At 39.9% G+C, this 21,394-nt stretch overlaps 1 protein-coding gene across 1 annotated transcript in view; it reads left to right on the forward strand.

Moving 5' to 3' along the window:
- Nucleotides 1–9,721: 9,721 nt before the first annotated feature.
- LOC119648152 (fer-1-like protein 6) overlaps nt 9,722–21,394 on the forward strand; it is a 38,203-nt gene continuing 26,530 nt past the window's right edge. The window contains exons 1-3 of the mRNA XM_038049723.1: nt 9,722–10,051; nt 10,127–10,301; nt 10,421–10,837. Of these exons, the coding sequence (XP_037905651.1) occupies nt 9,834–10,051; nt 10,127–10,301; nt 10,421–10,837 (810 nt within the window). The 5' untranslated portion in view covers nt 9,722–9,833. The remainder of the gene's footprint in view (nt 10,052–10,126; nt 10,302–10,420; nt 10,838–21,394) is intronic.

Genomic DNA, 21,394 nt, shown 5'->3' on the forward strand with positions numbered 1-21,394 from the left:
TATATAAATTGATCGTACCCATATTTCCCATTTACTGCGTGCACAAAAGCACAGATATGTACATATATAGTACGTATATTAAATACGGCTGGTTTAATGTACAAATATATCTATCTGAATTAGACACTACCCGCAAATTTTATTAGCACGCATATATAATACTATATACCTACATAAACACATGTCTGTTTGAAGAAATTGGTATTCATCGACAACTGACTAAAAACCTAAAAGAAAATAATTTTTTGCGACCCCATTCATATGAACTTATTTCGTTGTGGTTTTGACGAATCGATATGGGATGATGACGTTATACACCTTGCAGAATGCACGAAATTCAGAAAAAATGGCACAGCTTCATTTCCTCAAACTTCGTTAATAATAGTTGGATTTTTTTCAAACTTGACCAAATGTTATCCTTTATACCCCTGCCAAATTTTGTACTCCTGGGATGGAAATAAGGGTGGTTGTCGGATAAATGTCTAGAATGTGGAAATATGCTATTATTAACTTTATTTGTGGCGATATCGGAACGGGATGTATTTTGAGGCCTAGATTTCGTAGAGATGCACCAGTGTTAATTTTTTCAGATTTTTCGGTTGAATAGGTTCTGCGAACGAGACCTGTTACCCATTTTGATGGTCTTATTCTGAGCCCTCATTCTCGTATGTGTCACTCGATATCAAATATGGAACCAGTTTCAAAAAGTAATAATACTACTTTCGTTTGATACCGCACACATTTTATAAAAAAAAATTTTACCCTCCATTCACATGTATGGGGAACCCCCCTTAAACTTAACACAAAATGGCGCCACTTGCTGTATGTAAAGGGAACAACAGATCACACCCTCCTACCAATTTTCGTGACAATCGGCTTAGCCGTTTTCGAATAAATCGGGTGTGACAGACAGACAGACAAAAGAAACAGAAGCGGCCCTCATCACTTACGCCTGTATTAGAATCGGGAATCATATCATCACTTCCAGGCCGACCATCAAATACTTGAGAGTGGTGATAGACAAGAAGCTCAGCTATAGGCAACACGTGCAGTATGTTTGCGATAAATCATCCACTGTTAGTATGGCCCTGACGAGGATGATGCCGAACGCGGGAGGGCCACGGCATACCTCTAGGTTGCTTATAGCCAGAGTGGTAACCTCAATTATGCTTTATGCGGTCCCAGTTTGGAGGGAGGCGTTGCGGATGTCAGTTAACACTAACAAACTGAGTGCAGTCTACAGGGGAACAGCCCTGAAAGTATGCTCTGCCTCAAGAATTGTCTCACATGATGCAGCATTCGTCATCTCTGGAATGACGCCGATTGACATCTTGGTAGATGGCGAAGATATATAATGCGAAGCCCATCTCTCCCTTATCGCAGACGAACAACGCTGAGAGGGAGAGATCTAGAAATAGATGGCAAGAGCGGTGGGAACGCTCGGGAAAGGGTCGGTGGACTCACAAGCTCATTCCTGCCATCAAGAAGTGGTTGGGAAGATGACAAGGTGAGATTAATTATGATCTTATCCAGTTTCTCACGGGGCACGGAGGATATCGCCAATACTTGCACAGGTTTAAATTGGAGACCTCACCCGATTGTCCAAATTGCGATGGAGTGTCAGAGGACCCAAAGCATGTATTCTTCCACTGTCCGAGATTTGTGGAAGAAAGGAGGAATCTAGAGGAGACTCTAGGAGAGGTACCAGAAAATTTGATGACGAAAATGATAACACAACAAGAGAATTGGGATACGGTCAACTGCATGGTCACATCTATCCAAAATAAACTGCGAAAGTCAGAGGAGGGGAGAAAATCGCGATCACATACGCTGCGTATAGAAGAAAGGTGATTATACTAGAATGAGCTGACTCCGCCCCGTGATGTGTAGTACCTTAAAGTGGTTCCGCGGGGCAGGGAGGTAGTCGGGGGTGGTATTAGTAGGTAAAAATCCCACACACTGGTGTGTCTAAACCAGTGTCTTTTGAAGATTTCCATCTCCGCAAAAAAAAACAGACAGACATCGACTCTATTCTAGTAAGGTTTTGTTTCACACAAAACTTTAAAAGGGAACATATTCGAAAAGTTATATGTATTTCGTGAACCAATTGTTTATGTGCTAAATTTAAATCGATACTTCTTCGTTCACTCTATTTATCAGAGCTGACCTGAAGAATCATTTCGGTATCCTCATCGACGTACGATCAGGCACTCGACCGCATGTTCGTTTCCATTACAGGTATGATTCAACCACTATCCACTTAACGAGTAGTAATGAAGGGAGTAAAAAAGAGCACCAAGATGCCGGTCTCCATATCATCGAATTGGAGAGAATATTTGTACTTTGCAAAGAGGGAATCTCACAAGCCACACTTATATTTTGGGGCATATAAGGCGGATGTCATGCAATCCGGAGCAGCACATACTGCTTCGAATGTATGGAAAATGTGCTCAAAGTCGAAACGATCAAGTTTGTGGTTTATTAAGGGGGTCATCCCGTGTGTCGGATCCGCGGAATCGATTTTTTTTGGCATCAATTGTATCTAGATATAGTGTAGAATATATGGGCCAAGTGATTTTTGATATTCGGAGTCGTTTGGAAATTATAGTGTTAAGCACGTGATAAGTCACATGCCAGATTTATGTCAATCGCCGGTTCGAATGACTTCGCTAAAAGGACAAAAATTGAAGCCAAGGCTGTGCATGTATTTTTTTAAGAAACCTAAGGTTTATGGACCTAGATATAGCAGATTAATGGTCAGTTAAAATTTTATTGCTAAAAATCTAATTCTAATTCTACTTTTTAAATGCGTTTTCTCAACACTGCATGTTCAAAATCGGCTGCCATCATAGCCCAAAATCTATCCAACGAAATTCTTTGAAATGTTTACGACTTATTCAGAACATATTTCTACTGTCCGCAAACTAACGCGATTCATTCAGTAGTTTTTTTTATTCATTGAAGAAGCCGTGAAAAAATACTAAAATTTATAAAAAAAAGTTTAACAAAGCACCAAAAATTTAGCTTTTAATAGTTTTTAATAATCCCAGTTTGCGGACTGCAGTTGTCTGTACACTGTCACAGCGCCCTCTAGCGTGGCAGCAGAAAACCACCTTTTTGGAGATGGGTGTATAAATTGCTTTGTATTTCAATAACCAATTATGTGGTCGGACTGGAAAAATTACTATAAACGTTCAAGATCTATAGTGAAACCTATAATCTATAGTGAAAAATTCCTATTTGTATCTCTATCCAGTTCTTCACAAAAAATTTCTAAAAAAAGCCAAAAAAACGGTTTTTACACGGGATGACCACCTTAATATTGGTTTTGCCATGTAGAATTAATTTTAAGTATCGATGTTTCACATGATGTAAAAAAAATTAAAATATTTTTAATTAGCACGGGTAAACAGCTTTCAGAGGTTGAGCTGATGTTTATAAATTTGTATAGTTGAAAACAAATTTATTTCGGATTCAAAATTTAACAGAAACTATAAATAATGTACGTAGTAGTTGTAGAGTAGAGATCTATTCTTTTCTTCCCTCCCTTGAACTCGGCCCTTTCTTGTAGGCAGTTGGTAGCTCATGTGTAAAATACATTGAAAAACTCTATTCTAAACTGTGTAGGGTTGATAATCCAAAACGAGATTGTTTACCAGCATATATAACACCTAATGACATTTACATATGTCAGACAAAACGTTAACAACACTATTATCCAATAAGATGAATGATATGAAGCTTGCTCTCGTTGCTTGGCGGCTTTATAACCTAATTTCGCTTGTCGGACCGTTAATTGGAGATTTCAAAAATATACTTCCATTCGGAAAAATCAAAGTCAATTTGAGGATATTAATATGACTGCTGGAGATTTTGCAGCTCCTTCAGTCGCGTTTTCAGTTAGTAAAACTGAATGAAGTCTGAAAGTCCACTTGACCTAGGTTATGTTGCGTTGTCTGTAGGGTCCATTGGCAATTGCAAATTTGGTAGGAGCCGAAAAGCAATTGCAATTTTGAACGACTTTGTCCAATTTTTTATTAAATTTGGCGCAAAATAACCTACTCATACTGCTGCTTTTCCTTGCTCCTGTTGAAAACAACTCTGCCGTCGTCATGGTAGTTCCATCTAGCAAATGGTATAACCTCAAAAGTCGCATACAGATGCACCCACTCTACACGGCAAATTAAAATGTGTATATGAAACATATTAGAGCGATGGGTTGAGTACTTTGATGAGCTACTGAACAACCAGAACATCGGCGAGTTGGAGGTCCCGCCAACTGAAGACGACGGACAAATACTGCCACCACCAAGTTTAGGAGAAACAGTCCGTGCAATTCATCGGCTAAAAAATCATAAGTCGCCAGGAGCCGATGGAATTACAGCCGAATTGGTTAAATATGGAGGCGACCAGTTACACCAAGTGGTTCACCAACTTGTGCTCAAGGTATGGGACAGTGAATCAATGCCTGACGATTGGCAGCGAGGCATAATCTGTCTCATACATAAAAAGGGAGATATCACACAGTGCAGCAATTATAGAGGTATCACGTTGCTGAGTACCATCTATAAGATATTCTCCGCTATCTTGCTAGGCCGGATAGCCCCATACGCCCAGAACATCATTGGCCCATACCAAAGAGGCTTCACTCCAGGCAAATCAGCAACAGATCAGATTTTCTCTCTGCGGCAGGCGATGGAAAAACTGTTGGAATATGGACAACAGTTGCACCATCTGTTCATCGACTTTAAAGCCGCCTATGATAGCATAGCCAGGGTAAAACTGTACACGGCCATGAGGGAATTCGGTATCCCGACGAAATTAATAAGACTGACTAGGCTGACCCTGACCAATGTGCGAGGCCAGATAAAAGCAGCAGGATCACTCTCAAGACCATTTGACATCAACAACGGTCTACGACAAGGGGATGCGCTATCATGCGTCCTCTTTAACCTGGCCCTCGAGAAGGTGATCCGTGATGCTGAGGTGAATGCAAGAGGTACGATCCTTTTCAAGTCCACCCAACTACTGGCCTATGCTGACGATATCGACATCATGGAAAGAACCACCCGAAACGTACAAACTGCCTTCATCCAGATCGAGCAGGCGGCGCGAGATCTTGGGCTGCACATCAATGAAGGCAAGACAAAATATATGGTGGCAACGTCAGCACCGAAGACGAATCAACCAACAACATCAAACCGCACTGGTCAAACACAAACGCGTACAAGAATAAGGATAGGAGAATACAACTTTGAGACCGTTGACAATTTCTCTTATCTAGGGTCGAAAATCACAACCGATAACAACTACGATGATGAAATCCGCGCACGGTTGTTGTCAGCCAACAGAGCCTACTTCAGCTTACAAAGACTGTTCCGCTCGAAACGTCTCACCATAGGGTCAAAGCTTTTACTGTACAAGACTATGATCTTGCCAGTCCTCATGTATTCCTCGGAAACTTGGGTTCTTAGCAAGAAAAATTGCGAACTCTTGGCCGCGTTCGAGAAAAGAATCCTCCGAAGAATTTTTGGCCCCCTACATGAGGATGGACGATTCCGTAGCCTACACAATGACGAAATCTATGAGCGATACCATGACCGTCCGGTTGTGGATAAAATCCGGCTCAATAGGTTACGGTGGGCGGGTCACTTAATCCGTATGGATGAAGATGATCCCACCCGGAAAGTCTATAAGGGCAATATCTATGGTAGGAAAAGAAGACGAGGCAGACCCTGCCTAAGATGGAGCGATGGCGTGGGCCAGGACGCCAGACAGCTTTTAGGGATATCAAATTGGTGGACCTCGGCGCAAAACCGGGATGTCTGGAGTTCCTTATTAAGGCAGGCCTAGACCGGATACCGGTTGTTGCGCCGTTGATGATGATGATGATGATATGAAACATGCATGGATTTTTTATGAGAGCTTCTTAAAAGTTACAATTTCAATAATGCTAATTATTGTGACTTTACAGGCGAGACAATTTAGTGACAGAAATATTTTATTTTACAAATACTGTTTGAAGGTGCATTCCTTGCCGAGTATATTCTATTTTCAGAGACGGGCTTCAGTTGAAAATATGAGGTGTTTCATAGGAAAGATAAAGTGCAGATGTAGGGCTTATTTAAAACAAGTCGGGAAACCGGAAGGTGGACGCTTCAGGTATGAAAGGTTCGTGTTTTTCGTTTATAAAGAGATTTGAGTGTACATTTGTCCCATTACTATGTAGTGTAATATATGCATATACACTATTATGTGAAAATATCCACTTTCAGGTGATATTGACATTCAAAGTCTTGAATTTGCATAGAAGCGACAGCTTTGACCTATTATAACTTTATGAGTAATAGTGCGATTTTCACCAAATTTAGTAGGACCATGCTCCTACATTACTGCAAAATTTCGTAATTCTAGGGTGAACTTAAGGGGGGTTTTCCTGCTTATTTCTAGAAATTATAGTAATATACTATTATTAACTTTGAACAGATGTCGGTATGAAGAGTATTTCGGAGGCTAGGCACCATATAGTGGCAGCCTCCTGATTTTTTTTTTAAATTTTTCGGTTAAGAGAATGGGTTCGTTAAAGAAATGATCATTTTCGACCCCCTGCACTCCCCACCTTTCTAACAAATGTCAAAACTAAGACCGGCTTTGGAAAGTACTAACCCATTTAATGCCCCACATGACTATATTTGATGCAAAAAAAATGTACACCATCCTTTTGCATGTATGGGGATCCCCCTTAAATTCGACGTAAAAGGATGTAACACTATATGTGTGAGCGTTCACAGTTTCCACCTTTCTACCAAATTTGCCTGTGACGGACAGATAGAAAAACAGTAAACCGATTTTAATAATTTTTAAAAAGAATAATTCTTTAACTTTCGCCATTGCTACCGACATAATAAAAATGTAAATAATGGCACATTCGGAGTTAACAATTGTCTAAAGTTCTCTAACTAATACCAAATAGTCAAACTATATTTCGGTTTTCGATTTTTGTCTACGGGACGATGCACTGTGCAGCGTCTCGGATGCAGCCATTAAAGAGCAGCAGGAAGCGTTGGCCACTTAGTTTTTTCTATAAGAAAGTTTACCCGTCGTTGGCTCAAATTGGCAATATGTTCATTCTCCAGCATTGAAGAATCCATTTTGCAGCGGCAAAAAGGCCACTATTACGTCTTCCGTGACCCCGCGATTTGATGACGAATTCGGGCACAATGGCCCAAAATAGGACTGAAATAAATATTAGTTATTATTAGTTAATATCGAATTAACCCCTAGCAAAAACGTGTATTTCGTCATGGATCCGGTACCTGCGGGTTTTGATAACGGATTTTCGTAAAATAAAACAAAATGAAACGAAAATAAAATGTTTCCATATCTCGGTTAGCTTTCGGAATATCGAAAACTTTTCAATATCTCGCTCAGTTTTTCGTCAAATTGAATTTCAGCTCATTCACTGCCATTTGATTGTATTTTGTTAATATCATAATAAATAAAATAAATTAATAAATTCTTTTGGTCATAATATAGCTTGATTTTTTTTTGTTGATCCTACTCATTCCTATTCATTTTCGTGCGAATTTACTATACTCCCAAGACGTCACAGTACAAAAGTATTACTTTGTAATAACTAGCCTCAGAAATCCTTTTATACCAGAAGCACACAACTTTAAGACAAATTTGGCTATAAAAGAACATTTGTTGCTCTTTTGTACTCGAAATGCATCAGGGGAAGGTATTGTCTAACGCATTTCATCCACAAGGGGACACCTTGATTCGTCCCACACGAGATGATCTCAGTTCTCAGATCATGCATTTCTTGCTTGATATAAAACAAGTTTATCGACGGTAGACGGAAATTTACAGGCTGGCCTCAAATTGAATGAGATAGATTCGCTATCATTCTCTCCGAAACGGAAACGGTTTTTGCGGCTTGCTTTCATTCGGATATATTTGGACTGCTGCCGTCTGAGAAAGATATCAACACTTCCTAGCAATGATCGATTGATACTCCAGATGATATGAACACAATAATGAGTCAACATTTTGTCCAGCTTTTAGCTTGCTCTATAAACTTGTTTTGAGGAGCCGCTGAGCTTTTGCGTAAAATAGCTCTTCGAATATTGGCCGAATGTTTCCAAAACCAAAGCAGGACTCGTGAAGGCTTTCTATATGCGCATGCATGTATTTGTGAGAGGACCTTACAAGGTTATCGAGAAAATCACGGATCACACCTTCAAGATAAAGACTTCTTTTATTTTTAATTTTTTGTCTGAAATAAAAAACTTGTTGTTTCTTTTTCGTTGGTGTGGATATTCATTCTTGCAAATACCGATATTTCGGGAACCAACACCTTCATCAGTGCTAACAACTTGATGAAGGGAACAAGTGGTTCCCGAAATATCGGTATTTGCAAGAATAAATATCCACACTAACGAAAAAGAAACAACAAGTTTTTTATTATTTCAGTAATCGTTGGAAACACCGCATAATTACACTCAGACTTTTAATTTTTACTGTGAGGCTTTAACCAACACAGTGTCTTTTCGGTCCTCTGCGAAAGTATAGTTGATTTAGCAGCAGTAAATTTTTTTCGACACCAAGTCACTTGTAAAACAACTATTCAGGAGGCGAGGGAGACAGACGCTTTTTTTGAATAAAATTTAATTTATCTGATCTTTAAGCTTCCTGAACACTCTCAATTGTTGGCAAGTGGGGACAAAATGTTCTCCATTCTGAAAGTAGCTAAAGCATCTGGAAATGCGAAACTTCACTTTTCGAGAATTGAAATTGTTGAGCATCGAGTTGCGGAAAAAAAACAATGGATTAAAGGAAAGGTCTAAAACTACTCCCCCGATAGACAACAATTAATCACATGTTTATGTGTGTGGCAAATAAAAATATATACGAAAAGGAGGAGAACCGCCGTTATCGGTAGACAGAAGATGTGGCTAAAGTGATAGTAAATTATGATAATAAAAATAGTGATACAGATAAAGATATTTTCTCTTTCACATCGTAAGCTCACTGCAAAGTGAAGCTCGACAACGATCTACTAGTCAAAGCTCCTTTTGTAGAGGACTTTTTGCATGCTTAGGATTTTTCCGCAGTTTCCACTACTTTTCTTTTCGTTGGGATTTATTTTAGAGGACGTTCTATACCTTTGGAAGCGTAGTATGGAAAGTGTTAGATGAAATCATCGATACTTCAATATTCCAATTGCAGTCTTTGCATATTAAACTAGTCCTAGTTTTCCGCCAACCCAATATTCTCATAATATATTTTTTCGTTCGCAGTCCATAAATTGCAAACACACATGTCGTGATTGCGGATGCATAGCAGCAAAGGTTGACGGTTGGATATGGATTGGAACTGAAGCCGAATATCAGGATCATTGTAAGCCCTCAGGCTGGAATTTCAAGGAACCGATGTTTTTCGCTTCTTCTGAAGAAACTACGTTCTCTACCCGAGTCTACATTCATCAAGCAAAAATTCGTCCGGGAAACGAAAAACTGACTGGAGAATGTAATGCTCAAGCTCGTATCACATTTTTAGAGTACTCGCAAGTGACGAAAAGCGTATGCCAATCCTTATCCCCAGTTTGGAATCAAGTTATCACTTTGGATCACGCCGTTTTGCCGGGAAGATGCAAATTGTATATGGAAAATCCTATCCTCGTAGCGATAGAGTTGTTTTGTCTAGACGGCAAAGGGAATCCAGATTATTTAGGATGCGGAGTGCTTCGGTTGTGTGTGCGAGGAAGAAATAGTGATGATCAATTGCAGGTGCTTTATGAAAGGAACGCAAGCATTCAAACTGCGGGCGAAATGGTTAAGAAGAAAATGGTTCTGCAAAAGTTGAAGGCTTTAACCAATATGTTCCCGCCGCCTTTGAAATGGATTCCAATATCTGCCGATGGGGCTGTTACGGCCGAGGTACTGATTTCGGGAGAACTCATAGAAGAGAAAGATGACTTTCACGATTCTAACATCGAAGTTCTAACCAAATTGCCTGCCGAGATCTGCCCAGTTAATAAGAAATTCAGGTAAGAGCCCGATTTTATTATTATTTAGTATGATCCGCACTTGAAATTTTAAATCATAAACTGAGTTTATCGCAGGGTGGAGGTAATCTTCATTGGTTTCCGAAACTTTCGAAAATCGTATTATAAAGCACCGATGGGTGCCTTCCGAATGAAACTGTTCTTTGCAGATTTATCTTTAGTTAGTGGTCCTTCAGCTCCTAGAAATGGTCAAAGCATCAATTTCACAGATTTTTACTCCACTGGAATTGTGGTAAGTAATATCTGAAACATAATTTACGGAATTTATCCTTAAGTGTTCCCAAAGAGTGGAAAGGTTCTGTATGCAGCTATATTAATTGATGTAATATTATTTGTTAAAAACCGTGGCAGCACCTTCCCGAACAACAAGAATATTGGCCACCAGTTATCATGACACATATTCAGATCACGAAAGGCAATCAGGAGTTCACCATAGGTGCTGCAATGCTTTCTAATGCTCACAGATATTTGATGAATGAAGAAGTTTCGTGCTCCTCTAATAAAACGGTGACCTTCGAAGATGATGACGATAGTTCAAGGGCCACCCACCTTGAAATGGAAACTTCTTTCTATTCTGAGACTCATGCAGAAACGACTCCTTTGCTGTCTAAGGCTCGAAAGCCGGAAAACGTACTTTCCACTAAATGGCAAATCATTCCTTCTCTGCTGGCAAAATTGAAAGGGCAAAGAAAAGATCCTACAATTGAAGCATCCCCGAAAGAAGAAAGGGAATTTAGCTGGTGGACGAAATTCTATAACTCAGTAGAGGTAAACCATAATTTAAAAAATCTATATATTTCCACGATTTAATTCTATTGAATTGCACAAAATATGCCGAGAGCTTACAGTTGAAAGCTTTTTGTGGCTTTGATAAAAAACAGAACTAGAACTTTAGGAAAAGTTTACTATCTGCCAGTTCGCAATCTGTGATACTAATTGAAGATATTGGGACTGTGGGCTCCCACGAATTCGGTGAATGGCATCATATTATGCTAGGTTTAAGGGAGGTCTCCTTAGGCGCAAAACGGAGTGTAAAATTTCCCCGAATGTAGTCACTGTCAAGAATGATATTCTTCTCATAACGATATCTGTTTAATAGACCAGAAACGCTCCCACGTCCGACCTAGACTCATAAAATATTTTCTGGGGTTGTGTCGGACTTCTATTGAACTGATTAAGCTTCGTGTTACTAGCTGGCCGCCAGATCTAGCTTTTATATATCCCGGGTTCATTTATTTCTTTCCACCTGCACTCTTGGTGATGTAAAGCTCCAATTAGTGTCTTGTGTAACTGTCATTCTATATTCAGATAGCTCACTTGCTTTTGGGAATAAATTAACTAATTCCTGACATGGACTTAGTCCTTACAAATGTATTTTTTAATGACCGCTCCAGCGACCTTGAAACATCTTTGTCCTCCCAACTGCGGAAGTATTACAGCTTTGTGATCATCTACCATCTAGTTAGTGCTGCGTTGGCTACGTTATCCCGAAACAGACTTTTATCATTTTGAAATTTCTCAAAAATTACGCAATGACTTTCAAAGGAATCCAGAATTTCCATCAATTTTTTGGCCTATTTAGAGGTTGGATACCTGAAAAAGGACCTGCAAGACGACCGCCATAAGTCCATAAATACTTTTATTTAGCTCATATGCATGCTAGCGATATTCGATCTCCTATCGTTCAGGCCCACTTATAGACTTGTTGCCTTCCCGTCATAATGTTTAACCATGTGGTTTTCTTTACCTGATATTATTAGTAGAATCTGAACGAAGCATGCCTTGCTATTGGTGCAGACACTTTGTGGTAGTCCTTTCTAAATTTTTGTGGAAAACCTTTTCCAACCAATATTGTCTTGCGTTTTACAATTTCACTTCCGGTGCTCCTTTTCATTTTGGAGACCCATTAACATGCGATAATATTCTGCTTTTTAAGGGGACCATGTGTGTCGGATTCGAGGAATCGATTTTTTTGGCATCAATTGTATCTACATATAGTGTAGAATATATGCTCCCTGTGATGTTTTGATATTCGGAGTCGTTCAGGAATTACAGTGTTAAACAGGTAAAACGTCACATACCAGGTTTATGTCGATCGCCGCAATAAAGCGCATATTTATCGGTCCGAATGACTTTCAAATGACTTCGTTAAAGTCATAAAAATTGAAGCCAAAGCTTTACTGTGTTTCTTGAAGAAACCTAAGGTTTATGGACTAGGTGTAGGAGATTAATGGTCACTTAAGGATTTTATGGTTAAAAATCGCATTCTGCATTTTAAATGCGTTTTCCTCGAAACTGCATGTTCAAAATTTGCCCAAAATCTATTCACCGGAATTCTTTGAAATTTTCACCACTTATTCAGAATGTATTTCTACCAACCGCAAACTAGAATAATTGCGATTCATTTGGTAGTTTTTTTATTCATTAAAGAAGTCTTGAAAAATCACCAAAATTTACAAACAAAAGTTTAACAAGGCACCAAAACTGTAGCTTTTAATATTTTTTCATAATCCTAGCTTGCGGACTGTGGTTAAGTCCGCGCTTTAAAATGCCGTTGACATTTTTTCCTGGTCGGAGCGTCCTCTAGCGGTGCAGTAGAAAAACAGCTTCCTTTGGAGATGGGTGTATAAGTTAAGTGTAATTCAATCATGAACTATGCTATCGAGCTGCAAAATTACTACACATGCTCAAGATATTACTAAATAAATGATGAAAAATTCATATTTGTGCTTTTATCCAGTTCTTCAAGGCCTTCACAGGGGAAGACCCTCTTAAGCAAAATTACAAGGCCTCAAGCTGTATTACTCAGTGAGTTCATTTCCCCGTCCATTACCTTTAGTCATTATTCCAGTCCGAGTCTTAATAATGTTTGCTTTCAATCTTTTCACTCTCCTTGATTGACTGTCTTATTTATTATTATACTTCCATGCACTTATTGTTCTTTTTGACATTGCGTCCAGGACATTATTATTTATTACTTTGTTTTCTTCGACTTTTTATTTCGAGTCTTCTACTCTAATGTTTTTTTCCTCCACAAGTTTTTCATCTTCTTCAATTTTATTCACTGCTTTATAAGTCTTCTTATTAAATCTTGCCCCTTTCGTTAGCGGGGCCCACTCGTCTTGGTCGATTGCGCCGGTTTTCCTCGTCATAATTCTGATGTGGAAGGAGTCAATAGGATCTCAAATCACCATCGAGCGTATAAAGATATCGTTGTTTCCGTCAACCTTTTGGTCGTTTCCTACCGATTATGATGTTCTGACCAACGAGTGAGTGCTCATCAACGCAAATTACATGTCCATGCAATCGAAGACAGCTCTTTCTGAATGTTTCCACGATAGGTACAACCCTATCTCTATCGCGGATATTCTCATTTCAAATGTGATCTTTACGTGTTACATCACAATGCAACAAGTCTGTCTTGATTACGGCGCCGTTTATTGTCTCCGATTGTCTGCCAGCTCTCGGAACCATAGAGGGTAACAAGACGGATAACAGTGCGGCCAATTTTAGGTTTGATACGTTCTTTGATGGGTCGATAACAAAGAACTTTACTTGGTGAATGCCACTTCATCCAACTTGCAGTGATCAGTAAAGCAATTTGGTTTGCACTTGACTGAAGACCGTTATCATTGAACCAAAATATTTAAATTTCTCTGTTCTGGGTAACTTGCTGCCGCTTACACTGAGCGTACATGCTTCATTAAAGTCAGTCGTTCATTTGTTTTGTTCAGATTCAGTTTCAAGGCTCTGGATTTTGGATGTTCCTTATGATAGTGTTCTTAAAAGGAACAAAGAGGAATGGTGAGAGGGCGTTACCTTTATGAATAGAGACAGAGATACAAAGTAGAGTTGGTCTGCCATACTTTAAACTTTACTCTTCTAATAACGATAGGGCCATTTGTCCCAACGGACGAATTTCTCTGGCAGTGTTTTCACAGAGCATACTAGATAAGTTGGCGTGACATACGGTCTAACATTTTACATAAATCCAGAAATGTAATGTAAAAAGCGTGATGCTTCTCACGGTGTTTCTATACGAATTATTGGGCAGCGCGTATTGTTCCAGTAGCTCCGCAGTTCTTAATAAATTCGGCCTGGTTCATGGTTTTTTGAACGATGTACACGGAAAAAACTTGTTACGAAGCCACAGCAGGAGCCTCAGACTGAATCGATTTTACAATGACAAATCAACAATGTAACAGCATTGCAGGAGATGCGTTGGACAGGGACCAGCTTCCTGGAGAAGAGTCGCTACACCATATATTATAGCGGCCATCCAGTAGACCGTATGCTCGGAGTAGGTTTCTTAGTCAGCCAAAAGGTGAAACCTGCTGTTATCGGTTTTGAAAACATAAGCGAACGGCTATGCAATCTGCGCTTGCGAGGCAAGTTTAGAAATATAAACCTCATAAACGTTCACGCCCCTACAGAGCAGACTGCAGAGTCGGAGAAGGGTACCTTCTAGGAGGCAGTAGAATGAACCCTCGAAGTGTGTTCTAGGTATGATATCAAAATCATACTTGGAGATTTTAACAGCCAAGTAGGGAAGGGGCCCGTATTCAGGCGATACGTTGGTTCCCATAGCTTACATCAAAATACCAATGGTAACAGACTGCGGATTATCCAATTAGCAGTGTCACACGAAATGGTAGTTGGAATTGCCTGGTTTGCGCGGGAAGCGGTTCACAAATAATCGTGGGCCTTTCAAATTGACCACATGCTGATCGAACGCCGTCACCTCTCAGTCTTGATGAATGCCAGACTCGGATTACTATCTCATTGGCATGGTGCTCCGAGCTCGAATAAAAACACCACCCAAAATCGCCTTTTGACAATCAGGTGAGAGTTAACACTACAGCCATCAGCAACACAGCCCTCCGCAACACCCATAGGAAGGAAATGGATGCCGCAATAACCGCAGTCAACAAAGATCCTGGAGATGAAACATCAACAAATGATCTTCACAATCACCTTATTATAAATACGCCCACAAACATACTTGACTCCAGTCGCAAAAAGAGTCGGAACGGCTGGTTTGACGATAAATTTAAGCTAGCGACGGAATGGAAGAATTCTGCATACCGAGTAACGTTGCATTCCCAAAGGAGGCGGGCACGCGCAGAGACTTATCACGAACTCCGTCGAGCAGAGAAGCGACTTCACAGACGGAAAAAGGAAACCTGGGAGAACCAACAAGTCTGTGAACTCGAAAAGTACCAGGCGTGGATGTTTTACCAACAAGTCAGCAAGATGAAGCCTTACACACCTCGATGCTCATTCTGCCGAGACAAATCGGGAACAGATCAGATTTTCTCTGTGCGGTAAGCGATGGAAAAACTGTTGGAGTGTGGACATCAATTGCACCGACTTTAAAACCGCCTATTATAGCATTTTTTTTGGGTATGGTAGGTGAATGTATTTACGCACATAGTGTTGGACTCCCGGATCGGTACGTGGTCGGACTAAAGCGAGCCTGGAACCGTTTCTCACATTACTTCGGGCTAGTCCTAGAACTCTCCCGCCTTGCGGAGCTTTCAAATCAGGGAATTCCTTTCACCAACGGGAGGGGAGAGGAGAAAGGGAACTAACTGTCAGTTCAAGGAATCCCCTGCCATCCGGCTCCTCCACCAGTGGAGCTCTATCTTTTTAGCAATGAGAAGGGCCCGAACGTAATGGGCAACACGGCTCTACCTGTCAGCACTCCTAAGCATCTCTTCGACAATGTTGTCTGGAGAGGGATCCCCTGTGTTTAAATAGAGCTGCTGACGAACCCCATCCTACTTTCCACAAGAAAAAAGTGTGGTGGGCGTCGTCCACAACTCCATTGCAAAACACACAATCCGGAGATCGCGCCTTTCCAATCTTGTGTAGGTAAGACTGAAAACTTCCATGCCCACTTAAAAATTGATAGTCAGTCACACCCTGCTTCCGATTCAGCCACGCATGATAGCATAACTAGGGTAAAACTGTACACGGTCATTAAAGAATTCGGTATCCCAACAAAATTGATAAGACTGACTAAGCTCACCCTGACCAATGTGCGAAGCCAGATAAAAGCAGCAGGATCACTCTCGAGACCATTCAACATCAACAATGGTCTAAGACCAGGGGATGCCCTGTCATGCGTCCACTTTAACCCGACCCTGGAGAAAGTGATCTCTGATGCTGAGGTAAATGCAAGAGGTAAATTATAGTACAACAATAATATTTGTTTAAGAAAATCTACAGTACAAGCATATGTTATTTATATTGCTTGTACCATAGTTCTAAGATAAGATATCTTTGTACTTTGACCTGCGCGTCAAACAATGTAACATCTGTGTAACGCATGATTACAAGATGCACTCTGACCCAGTGTAACATTTGTGTACCACGTGATGGGAATGTACGAGTATTAGATATTATGACATCTGCATCGCAGATGGTTGAATAAGAGTTGGACCTGCGTAGAAATCAATTTTATGACTTGTTCTTCATAAGAAAAGAATAATATTTGGCCTGCGTAGATATAGTATAAATAGTTAAGATCCTACATGTTAGTAGTTAGTTCTGATTCGGAAATAAAGAAGATCGTATGATCTTAGGAACGGAAACTTTGTTTTTTATAACGAGGTGAAAAACATAATTGGCGCCCAACGTGTATAAAACCCATGGTTCTGGGGGATAAAAAGTAGCAGCGATAAAGTGTACGACGGGACGATAGCAACGATAAAGTGTACAACGAGACGATAGTAGCGATAAAGTGTACAACGAGACGATAGTAGCGATAAAGTGTACGACGAGACGATAGCAACGATAAAGTGTACAACGAGACGATAGTAGCGATAAAGTGTATGACGAGACGATAACAACGATAAAGTGTACGACGAGACGATAGCAGCGTTAAAGTGTACGACAAGACGATAGCAGCAGCGAAAAGGGCTTAAGGACGAGAGTTGCAGCTTTACAGTAGCGTAGAAGGAACCAGAAGGCAGCGAAGACGGACAATGTTTATTTGGTATATGTAGGTATTCTAAATATTGTATAACTAGACATAAGATCAGTGTATTTTTTTGGAGATAACAGTGATATAGTGTTATATTTATTGGGCAAATTGACCGAGTGAAGACTTCAGGATCGTTTAAAACTGTCGTTGTCTGCCGAAGCTATTGCCGAGATGGTAGAGAGGATTACCCCTTCGGTAGCTTGTGGCGCGGCAGGATCTGCAGCATTCGAGATGTGGCGCGGCAGGATCTGCAGCATTCGAAATTTATTTCGGATGTTGCGGATGCGGACGGGTAGATGGCGCTGAACTCCGAAACTCTCCACTCACTCGTTTTCTGAACGCACCAGGGGAGTGGAGAACCAGCGGTAAAAAAATGCCGTTGGTTGAAACAGAAGAGACCGACTTATTTCCATGCGGTCCTTACTGTCCCAACCAACGGCATTTTTTTACCGCTGGTTCTCCACTCCCCTGGTGCGTTCAGAAAACGAGTGAGTGGAGAGTTTCGGAGTTCAGCGCCATCTACCCGCCCGCATCCGCAACATCCGAAATAAATTTCGAATGCTGCAGATCCTGCCGCGCCACAAGCTAATCAGTTAAGGCAGGAGTTTCACGCTTCCTTAATGGAGCTAAGGTCACAGCCAGGTCCGTCTGTTGAAAGTAGTGTAGCTATTGACACTATAGCCACTCAGCTTAGGCAGGAGTTTCAAGCTTCGCTAAGTGAATTAAGGCAGTCAGGCCCGTCCGTCCAAAAATACGAAGAAATCAGTATTTCGAAAAAAATGGATTGCAACTTAAGGCTCGATTTACTGAAATCAATGCCTGATTTCAATGGTGCCATGGAAAGATATCCATCTTGGCGACAGTCAGCAAAGGCTGCGATTAAGCCATACGAAGGATATCTTGGGTCTGAAATATATTACCAGGCTGTTGCTATAATTCGCAACAAGGTAACTGGGTCAGCCGATATGGTCTTATCGTCATTTAGCACTCCACTAAATTTTGAAGCCATTCTCGCTCGACTTGACCACACGTATTCCGACAAAAGACCATTATACTTGTTGGAACAGGAACTGTCTACCCTTAGGCAAGGCCGCCTATCCATTACACAATTTTTCGATGCAGTCGAAAAACAGTTGACCTCAATTACTAATAAAGCTATTATGCAATATGGAGATGATAGCGAAGTATTAAAATCTCTGAACCAAAAGTACAGAAACGATGCTTTACGCATATTCATTTCTGGGCTTAAACGACCTATTGGCGACATTCTGTTTGCTAGTCAACCAAAGGATTTACCATCTGCGTTAGCTTTGGCTCAGGAGTTAGAGTCTAATAGACAGAGGTATAATTTTGCAACAGCTTTCGCAAATTCCAATTCCAATGTCGAATATAGTACCAATAGAAGCCTACATTATAAAGTGGTTCGTAAAGAACAAGAAAATAAAGATCAGGATCAACCTGAACCGATGGATGTGGATCCATCTTCATCTAGATTTAGTCAGAACTCCAGAAGAAACAACAATTTCCAATCACACTCTTCGAAAAATAACTTTTCAAGAAAACACCAACTGAATACGTTTACGGTGGGAAAACCGAAAACCAACAATAGCATTCGAATTTTAGAATCAGGATCATATCTTCCCTATATCGAGCATACTCTATTGAATGGACATAAAATTAAACTCCTTTTAGACACAGGAGCCGACAAGAATTATATCAAAGATCTTCCATTTTTAGTTGGTGTATCAAGGGTTAAAAATGCTTTCAGTGTTCATTCTATACATGGTGAAACTGCCATTAAAACAAAATGTCAAATAAGTATTTTTGGCGAAATTGCTGATTTTTATGTACTTCCCATCACCCACGATATGGACGGAATAATTGGTTATTATTTTCTGAAAAAAATCAATGGAATTGTTGACTCTTCTAATAGCAATCTTCACTATAGAGATGGAAACCAAAAGCTTACTATTGATACTAGTTATCAAATTAACGTTCTTCAGAATATCGATTATAATTCTATTCCTAAAGAAGGGTTACAACAATTTAAAGTGATTATGAATGAAAATAAAAAAGTATTCGCGGATCCAAATGAGGCATTACCGTACAATACTAATGTAGTTGCTACAATTAAGACTACTACTGATGAACCCATTTACTCTAGAAGTTATCCATACCAGATGACGGCAACTAAGTTTGTTAACTCAGAAATAGAAGCCATGTTGCGTGATGGAATAATAAGAAAAAGTTCTTCACCCTATAATAATCCCATATGGGTGGTGAATAAAAAAGGTGTAGATGAACACGGTAACCCAAAACTTCGTCTAGTGATAGATTTTCGCAAGCTTAATGGAAAGACTACTTCCAACAGATATCCCATTCCCGAAACGTCCGTCATATTGTCAAATCTAGGCAATTCAAAATATTATTCCACTATTGATATGAAGTCTGGGTTCCATCAGATTCTTTTAGCCGAAGATGATCGAAAAAAAACTGCCTTTTCAGTGAACAATGGCAAATATGAATACTGCCGTTTGCCATTCGGGCTCAAAAACGCTCCAAGCATTTTTCAGAGAGCGATCGACGATATATTGCGCGATGACATAGGCGTTCGTTGTTATGTCTATATAGATGATGTTATCATCTTTTCCCGTAATGTTGAGAGTCATCTCAAGGACCTACAAATTGTGGTAAAGAAGCTACTTAATGCAAACATGCGCATTTCGTTAGATAAATGTAAATTTTTCAAATCGGAATTGGATTTTTTGGGGTTTATCGTATCTGAAAATGGACTCAAAATAGCCGATGATAAAGTTAGCGCTATTCTAAACTTTCAAGAGCCATCTTCCATCAAAGCTCTCAGATCCTTTTTAGGATTATCGGGATACTACCGACGATTCATACGCGATTACGCAAGAATAGCAAAACCTTTGACCCAAATTTTGAGGGGAGAAAATGGTAATGTGAGTTCTAGGAAATCAGAAAGAAAGAAAATTACTTTATCGAAAGACGCTAAGGAAGCATTCGAAAAGTTAAAACAAATTTTAGTATCTGAAGAAGTAACTCTGCGTTTTCCAGATTTCAACAAGCCTTTCGAGCTTACAACAGATGCTTCATCAGTGGCGATCGGTGCCGTGTTGTCCCAAAATAAACAACCTATTACATTTGTGTCACGAACACTTAGCAGTACAGAGCAGAATTATGCAACCAACGAACGAGAAATGCTCGCTATCGTATGGGCATTACAGTCTCTGAGAAATTACCTTTATGGGGTTACTAACCTTCATATATACACAGATCATCAACCACTATCATTTTCGATATCTGATCGAAACCCGAATACAAAGCTTAAACGTTGGAAAAGCTTTATTGAAGAGTTTGCACCGGTAATTCATTATAAGCCTGGATCAGAAAATTTTGTGGCAGATGCACTCTCCCGTCAATTTATTCAAAACCTTACAGGAAACAAGTCTGGGGAAAGCTGCACAAATAGTGAGATTTCGTCGTCTCAAGTCATAAGATCGGTGATGACCCCTATAAATTGTTTCAAGAATCAAATTATTCTTACGATTGGGGACAGAGTAAAATTAAGAACAATTCGCCTATTTAACGGTTACCTGCGTCATGAAATTGAATTTCCTGATTTGGAAATCCTTTGCATGAAATTGTAAAAGGTAATTGATACCAAGGTAGTAAATGGTGTGCATTGTCCTCTTGAAATTTTAGGGAAAGTACAAAATGAAATTGTACAACGCTTCCCTTCAGCTCGTTTTAGGCATACCGAAAAACTAGTCCTGGACCTGATGAATGAAAAAGACCAGCTCGAAACGATTGCATCGGAACATAACAGAACACATCGCTCATACAAAGAAAATTATGCACAAATTCTCGACGCATATTTTTTCCCGAGCCTGCGCAAGGATTTAAAAAAATTCACAGCCAACTGTAGAATTTGCGCAGAGTCAAAGTATGAAAGATATCGCAAAAGGCAAATACTGCATTCCACACCAATTCCCACACATCCTGGTGATATATTGCATATGGATATATATATCACACAGAACCAATATTTCCTAACATGTGTGGACAAGTTTTCAAAATTTGCTCTAGTAGAACAAATTGACTCTCGTTCTATAGTAGATCTGAAAGTACCGATTATTAAAATAATAGGACACTTTAAAAATCCGACAATTCTAGTGACGGATAATGAACCGTCATTCTGCTCTAGTACCATTCAATCTCTTATAAGAGACCATTTCGGAATGTCCCATCACAAAGTCCCCGCTATGCACAGCACAAGCAATGGACAAGTCGAGAGATTCCATTCAACCCTAAGT

This window comes from Hermetia illucens, chromosome 2 (assembly GCF_905115235.1).
Source record: "Hermetia illucens chromosome 2, iHerIll2.2.curated.20191125, whole genome shotgun sequence".
Taxonomy (NCBI): domain Eukaryota; kingdom Metazoa; phylum Arthropoda; class Insecta; order Diptera; family Stratiomyidae; genus Hermetia; species Hermetia illucens.